Consider the following 20289-nt stretch of genomic DNA (forward strand, 5'->3'; position numbering starts at 1 on the left):
CATATGGGTCTTATTTTAGTATCCATTCAGCCAGTGTGTGTCTTTTGATAGGAGTATTTAACCCATTTACATTTAAGGTGATTATGGATATGTATTTTCCTATTACAATTTTCTTAATTGTTTTGGGTGTGTTTTTACAGGTCTTATTACTTCTTCTTTTTTTCTCCTGTGATTTAATGACTAACTTTAGTGTTGTGTTTGGATTCTTTCTCTCTTTTGTGTATGTGTATGTACTGTAGATTTTTGGCTTGTGGTAACCATGGGGTTTTAACATAGCAGTCTATATATAAACAAGATTGTTTTAAGGTCTTTTAATTTCACATGCATTTCCAATATCCTCCATTTGTGCTCTCCTCACAATTGATGGCTTTTATGTCATATTTTGGTGCACAGATGATTTCCTATCTTTACTGTATGTTTGCCTTTATCGGTGAGTTTCTCCATTCATAATTTCTTCTGTCACTATTTGTGGCTTTTTCATTTCTCCTTAGAGAAGTTCCTTTAGTACTTGTTGCAGTGCTGGTCTGCTGGTGCTGAATTCTCTTAGCTTTTGCTTTTCTATAAAGCTTTTGATTTCTCCAATGAATCTGGATGAGAATTCTAGAGGGTACAGTGTTGTATGCTTTCCTCTAAGAGTTTTAAAGTATCTGGTCTTACATCATTAATCCATTCTGAGTTTGTTTTTGTGGTAGATTGTTTATAAAAATGGCCACATTATTTGATTCAAAATGCAGGCCTATATGAAATGTGACTGCACTGTCACTTTCCTTTATGAGGTAAAGTCTGTTTTTCCCCCGACCCACCTTGAATCTGAACCTAATCATGTGATTTTCTTTGGCCAATGGTACATTTACAAACATCACACTGGGAGATCCTTAAGAAAGCATGTGCACTGGTGCTTGACTTCTCTGCTGCTGGAAATCCAGCACCAGCAGGTGAACATTCACAAGCTGGCCTCCTTGAGGATGAGTGACCAAATGAAAAAACCATAGTCATCCCAGCTAAGAACCTAGACATGTGGATGAGGCCATCCTAGACCACCTAGTCCAGTCAAGCTGTCTCAGGCTGGAGAAACAACTCAGCCATCATACGGAATGTGACAGACAAATATTTGTTAATTTTAAGCCACTAAATATTAGGTATGTTTTTTAAACATAATAAAATGGTAATAGACTATATATAACTTATTTCATGATGTCCTGTTATAACTTTTTCAACAAACAGACCACTAAGCAGACCCATGTGTGTTGGATAAAACTGCTTCTATTGTATTAGTTTTATCTCCAATTTACAAATAAACAATCTGAGGCCCAGCAAGTTAGATAACATTTCCAAGAGTTAACACAGTAAGTGGTAGAGCCAAGATTTGAATCTGCATATTCTGACCCAGAGTATGGGCTGCTTAGGAAAGCCTTTGGGATGCTGGTCCCACCTCCTTGACCAAAGTTACCTTCAGTCCTTTAAACGTCCTTCTTTTAGAAAGAAGTTATTTACTTACATCCTTTTACACTCTTTGATTTTGAAACACATGAATTTAATATAAATTTAAATATCATCAATCCAAGCACTGAAATAAAAAGTTTTATTTAATATATCTGAAGGGACAATTTTGAGCCATTACTGATTTAGGGGGTAGGATTATGAACGATGCACGGCTTTCTAATTTACATTTTTGTAATAACTGAATTTTATATAATGAACAAGTTTACACTGCAACTTTAAAAATCAAAAACATAAGAAAAGTATATAGTACATACAAGAAGAGGGATAATATGAGGAAAGACAAGTGAAGAGGCTTCACTTGTGCCAAGAGACCTGCCATCCTAGGTTTCCTTGAGGATCATCTGTAGAAACCTCCCTAAGCCACCAAGAAAGAAGGGGTAGGCAATTTTACACTGCCACCAGAGGGCCTCAACGAAATACCGACCCTACAAGACTGTGCCCTTTGCCCTAATTACCTTGCACCTGCTCCTGACCTTGAACAAGTCAGAAAAAAAAAAGGGCCAGTAAGGCTGGAAGTATGGAGAAGGCAACCAAAAATATTCAGTCTTCTCATTTAGGTTTCTCTGCCTAAAGCTTTAATTTTCAAGGCAGTTTAGAATTTGAGTTATTATTCTGAACTACACATTTTGATCCTGAATTGAGGCTTTTTGGTGACTAAACAGTACATTGAGAGATTATCTAAGAATGACTAGAAAAACTACGGGATCTGAGAGAAATCTCACTCAGAGTAAGGAAAAGTCTAGCTCACAGAGCAGTTTAAAAAGTCAGAAAAGAGAAATTAAGCTGTTTTCTGTTGTTGCCTATTGTGTCTGACGCAGTCATCCTATTTACACACTGATAAGAAAAATGGGCTCTGTAGCAGTTAACTGGTTAGCTGGGGTTCCCTTCACAGATACTAAGTGACGGGATTCAGCTGGAAGTATAACTCAGGTGTTCAGGCCCCCATGCCTCTGATCATAAGCAGAAGCAGGACAGAGGGGGAAATCAAGCTAGGTGATGGACACTCACACTCCTTCTCAAAAGCATTTTGGTCAGGACCCACAGTTTTCACTCTGGAATTCAAGTACACTTGAATTCCCACACCTCATCCACTGTCACTGTTGCTCTGCCTACAGGTGGGGATGCAGCATCAACACACTGGAGTCAGACACTGTGAATCCTGCATCATGTGAAGCTTCCAACTTCAGATTCCCCGTGCATTACTCCTAGTGGCTAGCTCAGAGGGCTGAATTACAGTATCCAAGAAAGGCACATTGTGGGGATTCAATAAACAGCCAATTATTTATAGCAACAGTAATTTCTCCCTGAGAATAACAGAAGGATCTGAGTGACAGAAGGGACAATGCCATATCTCCAATGTCACATATTGTTTCTGCTCTTAAGTAACTACATCTGCACAGTGGGCAATGTAGGGGTGGGTGGGGGACAGAGACTCCCATTGTATCAGTCTAGGAAGAATAATCTGAACAACCAGCTCACCATGAAGTAGTAAGGGTAATTCATCTCATTCAGGACTTCAATGTTGTCTGTGGTCACGGAGTGAATACTGGAGCACCAGACCAATGAGAAAAGCCAAGGTTCATTGACGACGTATAAGTTGATGCTGATATTAGCTGCTTTATATTCTCTGGGAAGAAAAGGAACCCACAGGAGATTTAGATTTAATCTTATTTTTATCATCTAAAAGGTAAACAGCCACAACATCTGTGAAAGACTGTAGCTTAAATCACCAGAATTAGTTGGACATGGGACGACTTATGACATGACATGTAGGATGAACTCATGTTACAGTGAGACACATAACTGCATTTAATACCTTTCCTCCTCAATCAACAGTAGTATGCATGTCCTAAGGGGGAAAGAAATAAAGGAAGAAAAGAGGAAGGAAGGAAGAAAGAGGGGTACAGAGTGAAGAAAAGATGGAGGGGAAAATGGGAGGAAGGAAAGCCCTACTAGAATTAGCCAATTTCCATGGTATAAATATTCCTATGTATGAGTGCATTCTAAGTCACCTCAGTTGTGTCCCACTCTGAGACTCTACAGACTGGAGCCCACCAGGCTCCTCTGTCCATGGGATTCTCCAGGCAAGAATAATGGAGTTTCCATGCCCTCCTCCAGGGGATCTTCCCAACCCAGGGATTGAACCTACGCCTCTTATGTCTCCTGCACTGGTAGGCTGGATTTTTATTGCTAGCACCACCTGGGAAGCCTTAGCCCAATTTCAACCACCGCTGTTAAAACAGGTTTGCAAACCTCTTTGGCTCCAATGAGCTAGTATGAGTGAGCTCCACATATTACTACTGTGAAGCAAATATATTTACTTCCTTCAGAGAACTTAACCACTCTCTACTCTACCTGCTTTCCTATCAGTCTTCTTTACTTGACTGTAAGCGTATTAAAGCAGAGATTCTGTCTTATTCATTTCCATATATTCAGTACCTGCTTCATAAATAGTTAACATGAAGGAATAAATAAATGAATACCTATCTGGTAAATATTTACATTTCAAATTTTTAAAAGAATTTTCAAAAGCACTGAGTAGCATAAATGGAACCCAAATTTCCCTGTGCACTAAATGTCAGTAGATTTGCACGCAGTATCTATAGCTATGGAAAGAAAATAAGTAGAAGAACATCTAGTAATTCTAATCAAGTTCTCATCTTCAGAGAAAACTTCTCACAAAATATACCATACAAATCCCTTCAAAAATCTTTGTTTTAACCCTGAGATGGCACAGTATATTGGAAACAGCTCTGTACAAGCCTGGGTGTGAATGCAGTTTTGTCATATGCTAGCTTGGCAGGTTCTTAGGCTCAGTGTATAAATTGGAAAATAAAAAATCATACTACTACATTTGCAGGAGTGCTTGCAATTAGTTACCTAGTATGTTGGAATTGTCTCTAAGACAATTCTACAGCTCACCTAAAAGATTTTTTTAATAGAAATAAGGAAATAGTAATAAAAACCTACTTTTCAAAAACTTTTTGAAACCAATACACAAAACCATTCCATTTCTATATAGAAATTGAAACAATACCATAAACAATTACTCCAAAGAAAAGTAAATACTTAGGTACTAACTTAACAAAACCTATAAGCCATAAACTACAAAGAACTGGTGAAAGTCATCAAAGAAGATTTAAAAAGTTAAGAGACATATGTGTTTATGAATCAAAATACTCAACATTGTAAAGATGTCAATTCTCACAGTGATTCGCAAGCTTAATGAAATTCCTATGAAAATAGGAGAGAGGATTTTTGTACAATTAGCCCGGCTGATTCTGAAATGTATATAGTAAGGCACAGCCCAAAATTAACTAAAATGATACTAAGAAAAGAATAAAGTGAGAAAGAATCATGCTACCCAATATTAAGGCTTACTATATTGCTACAGTAATCAAAATACTGTGGTCTTAAAGAAGAGAGATTAGTGGAACATAATTTAAAATCACAAAGAGTTGGACACAACTGAGCAACTGAACAATTTAAAAACCATAAACAGACCCCACACAAACACGTCAAAATGATAATTGTTAAAGGTGCAAAATTAAATCAATGAAATAAAAAGTTTTTTTCAACAAATAGTACTAGAGCAATTGTATAGGCAAAGGCAAAAAACAGAAAACTTTGACCCACACCACATAATTCATATAAAAATTGACTAAAGATGGATCACAGAGCTAAGTACACAATGTAAAACCATAAAACTTTTGGGAAAAAAACAGAAATCTTTGAGATCTAAGGGCTAGACAAAGAGCTCTTAGACTTGACATTAAAAGCAAGACTCATAAAAGAGAAAATTGAGAAGGTAAACATAATCAAAATGTTAAGACTCTGTGGAAGTCTTTGCTTTGTGGAAGACTCTGTTAAGGAGATGGTACACTCCTGAAACAGACTGGGACAAAACATTTGCAAACCAAATATCCAATAAAGAACTATACTCACACAAAGAACTCTCAAATTTTAACAATAAAAAAATCAAGCAGTTCAGTTAGAAATGGTATGATAAGACATTTCGCTGAAGAGGATAGACCATGGCAACTTAGCACATGAGAAGATGTTCAATATCATTACTCACCAGGGAATGAAAATTAAAACCACAATGAGATATCACTACACATAACAGAATGACTACATTTAAAAATAAATCACAATGCCCTAAACTAGCAAGGATGGAGAACCTCTGGATCATCATACTTTGCTAGTGGGAACATAAAATGGTATAGGCCCTCTGAAAATGTTTGGCAGTTTCTCACAGACTACATAAAACTTATAAAGTTCCTTATAAAATTGTCAAACTATCATACGCCAGGAATTGCATTCTTGGGCATTTATCACTCAGAGGTAACAACTTATATTCACAGCAGGCAATTCTGGGAAGACGGCAGAAAAAGAAGCACCAGGAACCTGCCCCCATCTAAACAATAAGTGCACTGGCAAAATCTACCAAACGTAACTGCTTTGGCTCTATGGGGTTTATTGAAGTCTTGCAACTTCCAGGGAAGTTTTATAAGTTATGGTTAACTTTGGTCAATTTCAGTAATTAGCACAGTATCAATTATCCACTCTGCATTCTCAGCCCTATCACAGGCAGCTGTGCCCTGTTCCTGGAGCAGCTTGCACACAGCTTATGGAAGCCAAGATGGGCCAAAAGGTCACTATCCTCCAATTACTGGAGATCTGTGCTCTGATGAAACATTTGAATCTAGGTGTATCTAGGGTACACCAAGATGAACTCAAAGAGATCCACCCTATGACATATTATAATCAAACTTTCAAAAGCCAAAGGCAAAGAAAAGACTCTTGAAAGCAGCTTGTTATATACAAGGATCCTCAATCACATCCTGAGCAGATTTCTCATCAGAAATTTTGGAAGACAGAAGGTAGTGAATCCACATAGTCTAAGCGTTAAAAGAAAAGCCTGTCAACGAAGACATTTATATCCAGCAAAGTCTGTCTTTTAAAAATAATGGGTGTTATAGGAAAAAAAATCTGACTCCATATTAGATCTGTTTATTCTAATATGCAAGTTAAATTGCATACTCTATTGCAAGAATGTTGCCTATGGCCTGATATATATAGCACAGTTCATTCTCAAGGCTATGACTTATTAAAGTATAACACTTTTCCATTTACATGGAGATTAAAAGTTGTGGAACACAGAATAGCACTTATCTTGTTGGAGGTCTTCGGGAACATTGTGATGTGACCTACGTGGACAGGTGCAACAACAAAAGATACCAAGAAGTTCCAACAACCAACCACATCATCTCTCCTTTAGGAACATAAAAAGCCCAAATTCTAACTTGGATAAGATGGTGCTTTGGGACACTCATTCACCGTATTCTCAGTCTGCTGGCTTTCCAAAGAAAGCTGCTACTCCTTGACCCAGTAACTGTCATGTAGCAAGCAGTATGAGCTTGGATTTAGGTAACAAATTTTGGTGAATTTAGAGAGGATCCCTGCTGCTCATGGCCAGCTATCCCCAGCTTAGAAATTATTGGATAAGGCCCTAGCAACTGCTGGGACCACTTATGCTGAAGATCTACCATACAAAATTCCCCCAAAGTGGCCCCAGCTATCCCAGCACTTGGCAGTTGGAATGAGCAATTGGTATCTGGAAGGTAAGCTGTTGCTGTGTATAAACCAAAAACTTTACTCCTCTCTGTTTGGGGCTTTTCCTCTCAGGCATAAGTCAATTTTTTTTAGGGTACCCTGTTGGAGAGAGGAAACAGTTGCTGATTTTTATCCGATTTTCCAACTGGTTTATCTGTTTCTTTGAATGAAAGCATCTGTGTGTGTCATTTGTTTGTCTGTCTTATATTTCTGTCTTTAAAACCACTATTACTAAAGAACATCCTCTGGGGAGTGGTCTGATTACAGCTACGAACCCATGACTAAGAAAAAGAGAATACTCTATTGTAACAATGTGTGGTCACAGCACCTGTCTGGAACTCCAATGGGATTTATATGGTTATCTTGAGACCCTGTGTCCCATGTACTGCCACCTTTGCTGTGTTAATTGCATCATCTGTGATCTCTTGTGTCACTGAAAGTGAAAGTCACTCAGGTATATCCGACTCTTTGCGACACCATGAACTGTAGCCCACCAGGCTCCTGTGTCCATGAAATTTGCCAGGCAAGAATATTGGAGTGCGTTGCCTTTCACTTCTCCAGCCTGTGTCACTGGTATATGTAAAACCCCAAGACCAAACTTAAGGCTTTATTTAGAATTATCTGTTTGTCTTTAAGCTTTTGTTTCACTTTGTTTTGGAACCATTTCTTCATTTACAGTCAAATCAGTCTGTGATATTTAAATTTTTACTGATGTCAAATGGAAGAAAGGAACACACACACACACACACAAAAACTTGTCTGTCTGTGTCTGAAAGTGGGACATTCCCAGGGAGAAGAGAAAATTCCCACTTTGTTCTTAAAACTGAAAGCCTCAGCCCAGAATTCGGCTGATAGGTTTATGCCAAGGCAAAATGGTTATGAAACAATCAATTGCTCTTTTTGATTTTACAGTAAAACACTCAAAAAGACTATACAACTCTACAATTAGAGCTATTCTGTAAAGACTATGGGGAAGAATGATGAAATGCCCTATGTGCAAATATTTGTGCTATTACATCAGGGAAAATTAAAGAAGAAAGGGAACTAGAGTGAGGATATGTTGTTTAAAACCTTTACCTCTCTGCCTGAGCCACCTGTGCAAGCCACTCTGGCTATGTGAATATATCTATGTCTCAAGATTTCATTACTTTCCTGTACAGTCAGAGCCAGTTCCCAATGCTGGGGCTCAGGAAATGTTCGAACTGGCTCCCACACCTTATAGGGATCAATTAGAAAATCCTGTATTAGGTCCCGGAGCACAGAGTCTCCGTCTGGTATTGACATCTTAGACCTGTTAGAATACCAAGTTTGGACCAGGAGCCACTCCTTGCTCAAGTCAATTTCCCCTATGCCATTATCCTTTGAGGGCCTAAATGCAAACAGCCAGCAGGATGGTTTCAATAAATTATTTTTAATTCAGTAAAAACCAAATAAAGACTCCGCTGAATTTTTTCAATGAATTTATCAAGCCCACAGCAGATCCTGGGGTCTCTAAAAGTGCTAGAAATGTAAATATGATAAAATTGCAGACATGAGATGGTGCATTTGGAATGAACCCTTCTCAGTTGGTAGATGCTGCTTTTAAAGTATTCAACAACAGGAAACAATAACAGAAATAAGAAGATGCAAACAGAATGCCACTGTTTTGGCAACAGCATTTGATTCCCAGAAGACAAGTAACCGGAATAGCGGTAAGCCACCACTGAGGAAGGAACAATGCACTTACTGTAAGGAGGAAGGACAGTGGAAAAAACGATTGCCCTGGGCTAAAACACCAAAAACAAAACAAAGAAATGTAGGAACCTTTCATACGGCAGAAAGAGAGGAAAACTCTGATGAATGAAGAAGCTCAGATTCTCTCTTGGACTTGAGGCACCCAATTACAATTTCCCCACAGGAGCCCAAGGTAAAACTGACAGTGGGGAATGATCTGACTGACTTTCTAATAGACAAGGGTGCAACATACTTTATGGTAAACACTAGGGTGACACAGAAAACATCTCGATCCATCTCAGTCACAAAACTCTCTAAAGAAGTACAAAATCATTCCTTCTTACAAACTCCAGAATGCCAACTAAGGGACCTCATCCTGAAACACAGCTTCTTATATATGCCAGAGTAACCAATCCTTTTGAGTTGAGATTTCCTTTGTATATGAAATGCTCAAATAACTTTTTTGCCAGAACAGCTTGACATCAGAATCCTACCAGAACATGCTTTAAGACTATAGATGGGGAAAAAAAAAAAGATTATAGATGGCATTCATGAAATGCCCCCTCCAAAAAAGAGACAGAGCTCTTTACCCCCACCCCCAAGGGAATCATGATCTGAACTACATGGACACCTACAAGAACAGAGGATTCATACACCAAGAAGTTTGCACCAACCAACCACAACCCCTCCACTTGTAGTATAAATGAAGACTAAGTTCTAAGTTGGTGAGATGTTTCTATGAGGTACTAGACATCTTCTCAGTCTGCCAGTTTTCTGAACCAAGTTGTTAATACTTGCCCCAAAAAACTGTCTCAATTTACTGGCTTGTTGTGGAGCGAGAAGTATGAGCGTGGACTCAATAAGAGGTGGAAATTAAGACATTCCCAAATGAAAGCTGAGGGAATTCATGGCCACTAGACTGACCCTGTAAGAAAAATTCAAGGGAGTCTGCCAAGGTGAAATAAAGTCATGAGATAGTAAATCAATGCTGTATGGTAACATAAGGATTTCAGTAAAAGTAAATACACGGGCAAATTTAAAATCTAGCATTACTGTAAAAATGGTCTGTAAATACAACGACTTTAATATGTCTTTATTTTTCACATAATTTAAGACTGAAACACTTAAAGAAAAAAAAACACAATCATTAGTCTAAAAGCTAATATTTTCGTAACTCTGGTTACCACTCCACATGTTGTTTTCAATATCATTTGAGAAACAACTACATTTAGAAGTATTATTAGTTTATATTTAGGGGCACACAATGAAAAAAGATGTTTTCTGACATCAACAAGCAAAAGGGGTAGGACCAGACTTGTGAAGGAGAAGAGCTATTGCATATCATTGAATTTAAGCTGGTATACATTCAATCACACTGTCATAGTATTACATGGTAAGTGCAATTCCCATGGTAACCATAGGGAAATTAGGTATATAATATATAGAAAAGGAAATGAGAAAAAAATAACTAAACACAAAAGAAAACAGTAAGGCAGGAAATAAGGGGTAAAAGATTATAAAGTATATAGAAATAACAAGTTAAAACAGATGACAGAAACAAAATAACAAATATTTTTTGTTATAAATAAATATTTTTGTAAATAAATAAATATTTACAGACATGACAGAAGTAACATGACAACAGCCCACCTTATCAGTAATTACTTTAAATGGAAATGGATTAAACTCTCCAATCAAACAGAGATTGGCAGAATGCATAAAAACACATTTCATGGTGTTTACAAGGGACTCAATTTTAGATCTGCTATACAACAAAGTGAATCAACTACTGGCATACATGTATTTCCTCTCTTAGACCTTCCTCTTACCCCACACCCACCCGTCTAGGTCAGCCTAGTCAGCCCCAAAGGAAATCAACCCTGAATGTTCACTGGAAGGACTGATGCCGACGCTGATACTCCAGCGCTCTGGCCACCTGATATGAAGAGCTGATTCATTAGAAAAGACCCCGATGCTGGGAAAGATTGAAGGCAGGAGGAGAAGGGGACAACAGAGGACAAGATGGTTGGATGGCTCCACCAACTCAATGAACCTAAGTTTGAGCAAGCACCAGGAAATGGTGAAGGACAGGGAAGCCTGGAGTGCTGCAGTCCATGGGGTCACAAAGAGGCAGACATGACTGTGTGACTAAACAACAACAACAACTCTGGGTTTTATATCAAAAGTATCATAACAAGAAGAACACAAAGGGCAGAAGGTAGTAAATAGAATTGTGTTGTCCTAAGGCTTTAATATTTTGTATTTTATAATATAGAATAATATTAATTTACAGTACATTATAATAATAATTATAATCCCTAGAGCAACCACTAAAAAATAATTCAAAAATGTAAAAGCCTATAGAGGAGACAGAAAAGAACACTAAAGAATTAGAAATTAACTAAAAAATTAAAACATAGGAAAGAACAACCAAAACAACTCACCAAGAATAGAGAAGATAAATAGGAAAAAATGGTCTTAATTATAATGTAAACCCAAGTATACCAGGTAAACTAAATATTAATGAACCAACAATTCTCATTAAAAAATAGAGATAATCCTCATAAACATAAAAGCAAAAACCAATGTTTATAAAAGATGCACTTTAAACATAAATATGCAAAGCTGTTGAAAGACAAAGGACAAAAAAAAAACAACACATAAACACTGACTATAAGAAAATGTAGCAACATTAATAAAAGCAATATTTAGACAAGAATTATAATCAGAGACCATGGATATTTCATAATGAAAGGGTGAATTCACCAAGAAGATCTAACAATTCTAAATTTAAATGTATTTTTTAAAAGTGTTTAAAATATAAGCCAAACAACCACAGTAATAACAATAACAATAAACAGAGCTAAAGTGAGAAATAACACAAATCAGTAACCAGAGTGGGAGATATCAATACCTCTCTCTCCATAATTGACAGACAAGGCATTTGGAGCCCTTCATTTCTGTGGTCTGGCAGACTGCTCACAGACGTAAGAGGCAGGTGACATGGTCTAATCTTGTCGATATGGTAGCTACTTTTCTTCTAAATAGAATAATATTTACTGTGAAGAGAGGCCTTATGCATAGAATATTTTTTAAAAAAGATCTTCTGGTTGAATATTTATTATATATTTTGTAAGTAATTACAGAATGTGGGTTTATGAGGCATGGTTCCCTGGAGAAGGTCACATAAACTACACATCTCTTTGGGAATATTAAATGCAGATGTTCTGTAATGCAAACGCTCCCCTCTAAGTGAAACAGCCCTGCAGAAACTCACTTGGCACTCTTGTCTATTACTGTAGGCCACGGAGTATGAATCCAATAAAAGAAAACCCTGCGAAGCTGCCATCAGTGACCACCTCTCCTTGCGCTGTCTAAACCTCCTGACTGACTGCTGGACCTCTGAAATCAACAGTAAAGCTTCACAGCAGGTAAGTTCTCTGCTGTGTGCGAGTTTGATCTGCAAGAAACAAAGCGTTAGCTTTGTGTTAACCCAACAGAAAAAGGGGAAAATACAGTATAAAATGTTTAAAAAGACTGTCAACTGATTTAAACTGACCAATATTTACAGAACACCACATCCAAGAAACGAACAGAGCTCATCATTTTTAGGTGGACACGGAAAATTCATCAAGATAAATGATTTAGTAGGCAAGGAGGCCAGTTTAAATACATTTAAAGTATTGAAGTCTTAGAGACTTGTTCTTTGGTCACAATGAATTTGGAGAAGGAAACGGCAACCCACTCCAATATTCTTGCCTGGAAAATCCCATGGACAGAGGAGCCTGGCGGGCTGCAGTCCACGGGTCAGAGAGTTGGACACAACTGCATGACTAACACACACACAATGAATTTAAGTCAAAAGCAAATAACACTAAGGATAGGTGCATTAATACATTTTTTAAAAGCAATTCATTTCTAAGTAATCTATGAGTCAAGTGGGAAATGAAACACTTTTTAAATATTTTAAATTGGATGTTGTGGAATGTAAGTAATGCTTGTATGGTAATTTATAGCTTTAAATGTTTATTCTAGAAGAGAAAATTTAGAATCAAACACCTAATTTTCTACATAAAGAAACTAATAAAAGAAGAGCAAAGTAAACTTAAAGGAAATACAATAAATAAATAAAGATAACAGCAGTCAATGAAATAGGAAAGAAAATCTGCAATAGAATATAGCTAATGAAGCTAAAATTTGGTATTTTGAAATGGTTAGTACAATTCATAAACCTCTAGCAAGAATGACCAAAAAAGGGAAAACAAAAATGTCCAATACCAAAATGTACTGGACCTAGAGGTGACAGATGAACAACATTCTGAATGTACTAAATTCTACTGAATTGTTACTTTAAACTGGTTAATTTTATGGGAATTTCACCTCAACAAATTAGTTTTCAAAATTAAAAATTTTAAAAACACTTAAAATTCCCACATCAGAAATAAATCAGAGGACATCTTTGTAGTCATATAGTTTTGGTTAAAACAATGTATTTAAAGCATTCTCAGTCAAAATGGTGAGGTCACAATGTCTTGCACTAGTGGTCTGATCAAAATGAACACTGACCATAGACACTGTATTGGAAATGTGATTGGAATAAATATTCTGATCATAAACAGTATATGACTAACAAGGTACAACCGCTGAATTTCTTAAAATCCAGTGTGTCTTAAGGAGAAGTGCTTGGAATAAAGTCTGGTTCATGAATAATCATGATCCACCCTGTAGTATAGGTATATTTAAAAAACCCTTATACTCCTCTACTAGAATCTATGGGTTTTCTTACAAAAAGAATCATATCTTGCTTGTGTTGACTTTTCACTAAAACTAGTTGGTCTATATACATATTACTATTTGGGAAATATTTGCTGAACTAAATTAAACTGCTTTCCTTTTTTGATGTTCAAAACCAAAAGATTTATTATAGACAATTTTTCAAAACAAGTAGCTTCCAAAGTGTCATATTAAAACATGTAAACTTTAGATAGTGAAATAAGTCACAGAAATAGCACTATTCAGTTTCAGTGTTTCTACTGCTTATGGCTGCTGATTTCAAGTACCTAGCCTTGAGGTTGGCAAGCTTGCCCTACAGCAGCAACAAACAAGTTGCTAGTCTCAAAATCTCTCAATAGTGAGATACACATTAATTCAAGTGAGATATGGCTTTTATTTTCAATTTAAGTGGGTTCTCAAATGGGACTAATACTCTTATCATTTTTCTGGCTATGTAAGAAGTCACATATGGAAACCTGAGTTTTTTGGTGCCATTTTTGTGACATGTCTTTGTGCTGAGGGTACACCATTTCTGACTGCCTGACTGGTGTGCCACATGGGCAGCTCCTGCTTACCAGTTCCTAAGAGTGAAGATATGCCTGAGTGTTGGGACAGCATTTGCATCTCCTTAAACAATCACAAAATCCTGGGCTGAAGTTGAACATGCACCTAGACACAATCATCTAGCCTATGGCTCTCAATGGGAGCAACAATCATCTTCTCAGATGACATGTGGAAATATCTAGGGCATTTGAGATTGTCACAATGATGCAGTGACATCAGTTCAGTTCAGTCGCTCAGTCGTGTCCGACTCTTTGCAACCCCATGAATCGCAGCACACCAGGCCTCCCTGTCCATCACCAACTCCCAGAGTTTACTCAAACTCAGGTCCATTGAGTCGGTGATGCCATCCAGCCATCTCATCCTCCTGCCCCCAATCCCTCCCAGCATCAGGATCTTTTCCAATGAGTCAACTCTTTGCAGTGACATCACTGAATGCTAAACATCCTACAATGTGGAGGAAGACTCCTGATCAACCCAGAACTGAACACTCTCCAAAGTTAGTAGTGTCTCCTATTGGTCCAACCCACCTTCAACCACAAGTAAACAAAAAGAGAAACTTCTCTGAGGACACGCTGCTTCTCAGAACCATCCACAGGAATGAACTAATTAGTCAAGACAGGGATAAGGGGTGAGATCCTTCAGAGAGAAACCCTAGAAAATACCCCTTTTGATTATAAAAATTTTGTTATGGGGATAACACTTTGCAGACACTTGTCTAAGTCATAAGTGTGGTCATCACTTGTCTGATGGGTAGGCCAGGCTTTGAACATGAGTCTGTGGTCTACCAACCACTTGACACATAATAAAAGCTCAATAAATGGAAGCTATTATAATTAATTTCAACTACTAGTAATCTAAATAATAATTATGAGAAGAAATTTAACTAGAAACATTTCCTATATGAAAATAAAAGGAGACAGAAATACATATACATATATGATTTTCTAATGTTGAAAGAAAAAAAAAAACAATATATTTTTTATCAATTCCCTTATGGTCAAAGAGCCAGGAAAAGTAACACAAGTGCATCCAGCAGCCGAGTTCATGGCTTCAAATACAAAAAGGTATCTATGGGAATTCCTACTACCCCCAAAAGATTTTGGATATACATCTGTAACTACAGCTATATTGATATTTACATCTCTTGACAGATGCCTGTAACTACATGTACATCTACATCTATACCTCCAAGGAAGCTGTGTCTTGGAAGCATTTAGAATTATCTGAAAAATTATTTTAAAATCTAACAGAAAGGGTATAGGGGTTAACATGAGCAGTGACTAATAACAGTTGACTTCGAAAAAGGTACCATTTCATTCCCAGGTGCTTTTAATTCTGAAAATCTATCCCTAATTATATATTTGTAAATGTGGTATCTGAATGATTTTACTTTATTCTCATACTAGGCTATTTTAAGTTTTTTCCCCCCCTTTTATTTATTTTTTAAATTTATTTATTTTAATTGGAGGCTAATTACTTTACAATACTGTAGTGGTTTTTGCCATACATTGACATGAATCAGCCATGGGTGTACATGTGTTCATCATCCTGAACCCCCCTCCCACCTCCCTCCCCAGCCCACCCCTCATGGTCATCCCAGTGCACCAGCCCTGAGCACCCTGTCTCATGCATCGAACCTGGACTTGAGATCTGTTTCACATATGATAATAAACATGTTTCAATGCTATTCTCTCAAATCATCCCACCCTTGCCTTCTTCTACAGCGTCCAAAAGTCTGTTCTTTATATCTGTGTCTCTTTTGCTGTCTCACATATAGGGTCATTGTTACCATCTTTCTAAATTATGTATGTATGCATTAATATACTGTAATTGGTGTTTTTCTTTCTGACTTACTTCACTCTGTATAATAGGCTCCAGTTTCATCCACCTCATTAGAACTGATTCAAATTCACTTTTTAATAGTTGAGTAATATTCCATTGTGTATATGTATTACAGCTTTCTTATCCATTCGTCTGCCGATTTTAAGTTTTTTGAAATAATGATTTAATTATGCCCTTGGTTATTCCTATAAGAGATCTAGATATCTGGATCACAAAGCCATTTATAAGGTACTGTAATCTATCTGGTAATGGCAGAGGAAATCACCAACTTTTTGAGCTCTAACTTTCACTGATAACATTATATACATATTAAAAAAAGAGCAACAATGATAACAGATTGGAGCACAAGGATAAGGCGCTGAAGACTGTCCTAGGAAGAGAGCCTATCATTGATAAATGTTTGTTGGCAGAGGGTGGGAGGGGCAGGAGGAGGAAAATAGGGGATTCCAAACAGATAACCACACACACGTATCCTGAGGAGGAACCTAAGTACCTTGGTTGGGATGCAGATTTTGTGCAAGTAAAGCAATACATGCCAAAAGAGATGTGATCAGTTACCTCAATCCATTGTAGTACAACCTCTTATAGTCAACATTTATTCTAGTGATATTTTCATCCGCAAGTTCCTTAAGGGTATAATATGTGCCCACATGCTGAAAACCAGGAGCTTTGCTCTTGATATACTTTCTCTCAGAACCTGGTAACCAAGCAATCTATAAGGAGAAACAGGACATCTTTCAGTGGATAATCAGCAGTCCAGACACAAATAGCCCCATGTAGAATGGGAGGAGCCCCATTCCAGCATGGGTACATTTTACAGGGAGCAGAGAGAGTCCAGCCTTTGGTGAAAGAGCCAACCTGACTTAATATTGTCTAATGAACATTTTTAAACAATTGATAATTGTTTTAGATTGTTGTGTTTGTTTCTGCCATACAACATTTAACAAACTCCTATAATGAGGCTTTCACCAAGGCTGTTCTGGAGCTGAGTTTTCCCAGTTAACATCATGGGACCAAGGGTCCACGGTGATATCATACTAGCCGAAGTGGATGAGGAGTTGGTAGGTGTGGATGAAAAGTCAGAATTATAAACATCTCCTCTGGCTGATGATGCTGAAAATCATCTTTGAGCAGAGCCATATCCTGCTAACAGGTGATGCTATTATGACTCATCTGTGGAAATAGTTCTATTTGCAAAGATACATACTTGTTTCACTCATAGCATTCTTCCATATTTTGAAATTTTAAGACATTTGGAATGATTAGCTGCCAAAATGCAGCAAGTTCTGAGAAACATGATGAACAAATCTATGCTCAAATAAGAACCAGATGTCCTTTCTATATTATTAATGAAAACCAAGTCCTCAAAGCCTTAGTGTTCCATGCTCAGGCCTTTTCTAATAGATGTATGTTGGTGATGGTGAAGGTCACATTGTATAGCAATCACACACATTCCCTTTTAACACACTGGTGACATTTCATTTGGTTTGGAACAGCAAACAGCCTCAATGTTTTCCCCAATGATGTAAATTTAACTGGGTCATTCTTAGATTGCCACATGTAGCTGTATCAGCAACCAACTCCATTTCTATAGAGAGCAGAATTATTTAAGGATCCCAGGAAAGATCTACAAGGTAGGTCAGGTTCAAACACTATGCTCTTGGGACAAGCAATCCACCTCCCAACCTCTATCATAAATACTGAGACAGACATACCAGATGTTGCTCAATCTTAGAGTCAAGGATCACTCTTACTACAAGGTGGATATATGATTTTCTGGAAGGATGTCTTGGAGGAGGAGCATTAAGATCAAATATCACCAATTTTTTTTCCTTCTGTGCAATTTTCAATAAATCAGTTAGTTTAGCAATCCTCTGATTTCTTGCTCTTTTCTTATCAGCCTCTGATAAGGGTTTCATATGAAAAAATGGTTTGATCTGAAAATAAGTACATCAGAGAGAACATTGGCTCCATCAAAAGCATTTTCCAATTCTCCTGCATTTAGTCCCACACCCAGCCCTACCTCCATGTTGATATATTACCATTCAACCCACCAGGACTTCTGAAATACTGGTCCTGAGATAAGAGTTGCCAAGAAGAAAAATTAAATGTAATTTCCATTGGAAGTGATGGTATTTTTAATTATTTATTCTATATCATAGAACCTGTTGTATTTGCACTGAAGGTTCTTCCTATTCTTCTCTAGAGCTCCCTTTTTAAACTTTTTTAAAACTCAAGGTAATAAAATTCATTTTTAGTTTCAATGGTTTCCCACATTCTCTCTCACTATTCTAGTTATGGGCAATGAAAAAAAAAATACGCTTTAGCTTCAGACTGAACTGGATTCAAACCCACCTCTATCATACATCTGCCTCCCTTGCCACATTCACCTGTTACAAACCTTTCCTCTACTTGCATAGCTTAGTTCAAATGCTACCTCCTCATGAAGACTTCCTGAAATATTTCTGAACTAAAGAGACTTTGAAGGCATTAAACTCCAATGACTAATTTTATGCCTCTTTAATTCTGTTCTCTATCGTTACTTATTTTTATATGTCTAAAACCAAATTCAAATCTTGGCTTCATATGCTTCTTGCTTTGTAACCTTGGTAAAACCACTTATAGTCTCAAAGTCTTTATTGTTCAAACTATAAAATGGGAAAGGGGAGGAATAATCTATGTATTTCTCAGGATTATTTTGATAGTTAAACACAGCAAAATATTTTCTGGGTCTAGCAGAATGCCTGGTACACAGAATACTGCACAATTCACAACAGTCCCCTCACTTTTCTACTTTTACTCAGTGTAACTTTCTCACAGCGGGAACTGTCAGGTTTTTTTTAAGACACAGCATTTTATCTTACACCTCAGTCCATATATATATACATATATATATATATATACAGTCTATATTAAACTTAGTAGATGGCTACTTTTACCATTATTTGCCAATTTTAGATCACTTGGTAAAGTCGGTGATAGATGGCTATCTTTCAGAAGGAAGCAGTAGCTACCTCACATTTTCTCAAGACTATAAAGTAGCCTTCCTTTGTCTCAACACAACTTAATCTTCATTCTTCTTCTACCCTCTGTATGTCTTCTTGCTCCCATAATACCCTAAGAAAACTGCCCTTTCTCACTTTTTTCTCAAGAAAGAAAGAATCATATTTCATAATACCAACAAGGCAGATCATCAGTGTTGAATTAAAACCATGGTCGAGATCTGAGCTGAGTCAATAAGTCTTTTCTTAATCCTCACAAACACAGGAATTTGCTTTGTAACTCAAGATTTCCTTAGACTCTACCAGTTCTACAATAAATGATTCACGTAACTGCTAGACCTTCATGTGGGGAAAATGGTGGAAAAAGCTGGATGAGAAAGATCAAAAATGGATTTAAATAAATCATTTGTGCTTAATTTCTAAAATGCCCCCAAATGGTAAAGGGAATAGGAAATCTATTATACAAGGATATTCATGAAGCCTTTTCCTTAAGGACAACTTGAACAAAAAAATTGAAATAGCAAAGACTATCAAGATTAACAGGCTGGCTTAAAACTAGATTCCAGTAGTTTTAAGTAGTAATATTGGTAATCTAATAGCTTAGGTAAATCAGGCCTCACCTTAAAATACTCAGAAAAATATACTGGAATGGGACAAAGCCAGTTTAGACTATCTCTAGCATATGACTGAACATTTTTAAAAGGCTCTAGTAAGTAACAAGCTATAAATGAAGACAAATTCTCCACAAAACACCTTGTTTATCAAGTAAAAAACAGTATTAAATGGTTTTCAGTTCTCCATGTCTGTGCTTAGAGAAATTATAAGTAGAAGGGCTGCTGGATGATCCAACTTATCAATTTGTTAAGAAACAGGACAATTAGAGTTGTGGCCAGTATGGCAGAGCAGAAAAACCCTCCACTCTCCTTCTCCCATGAACACACCAGAACTACAACCACTGGCAGAACAAGTATCTATGAGAACAACCTAAAGACTTGTAGAGGACTTCCCTGGTGGTACAGTGGATAGAAACCCACCTGCCGATGCAGGAGACATGGGTTCGATCCCTAGTCCAGAAAGATTCCACATGCCGTGGAGCAACTAAGACTGTGTGTCACAACTACTGGAGCCCACGCTCTAGGGCCCACAAGCCACAACAAGGAGCCCCTGTGCCACAACCACTGAAGCCTGAGTGCTGCAACTTCAGAAGCTTGTGCACCTAGAGGCTCTGCTCAGCAACAAAAGGAGCCCTGACAAGGGGACGCGTGTATACCACGAG

General features: G+C 37.3%; 1 protein-coding gene across 1 annotated transcript in view; it reads right to left on the minus strand.

Moving 5' to 3' along the window:
• LOC122676029 (glycerophosphodiester phosphodiesterase domain-containing protein 4-like) overlaps positions 1 to 20289 on the minus strand; it is a 103933-nt gene that overhangs the window by 14474 nt on the left and 69170 nt on the right. The window contains exons 12-14 of the mRNA XM_043875312.1: positions 17727 to 17948; positions 16570 to 16724; positions 2983 to 3130 (exon numbers count right to left, since the gene is read on the minus strand). Coding sequence (XP_043731247.1) covers positions 2983 to 3130; positions 16570 to 16724; positions 17727 to 17948 — 525 coding nt within the window. The remainder of the gene's footprint in view (positions 1 to 2982; positions 3131 to 16569; positions 16725 to 17726; positions 17949 to 20289) is intronic.

This window comes from Cervus elaphus, chromosome 2 (assembly GCF_910594005.1).
Source record: "Cervus elaphus chromosome 2, mCerEla1.1, whole genome shotgun sequence".
NCBI lineage: Eukaryota > Metazoa > Chordata > Mammalia > Artiodactyla > Cervidae > Cervus > Cervus elaphus.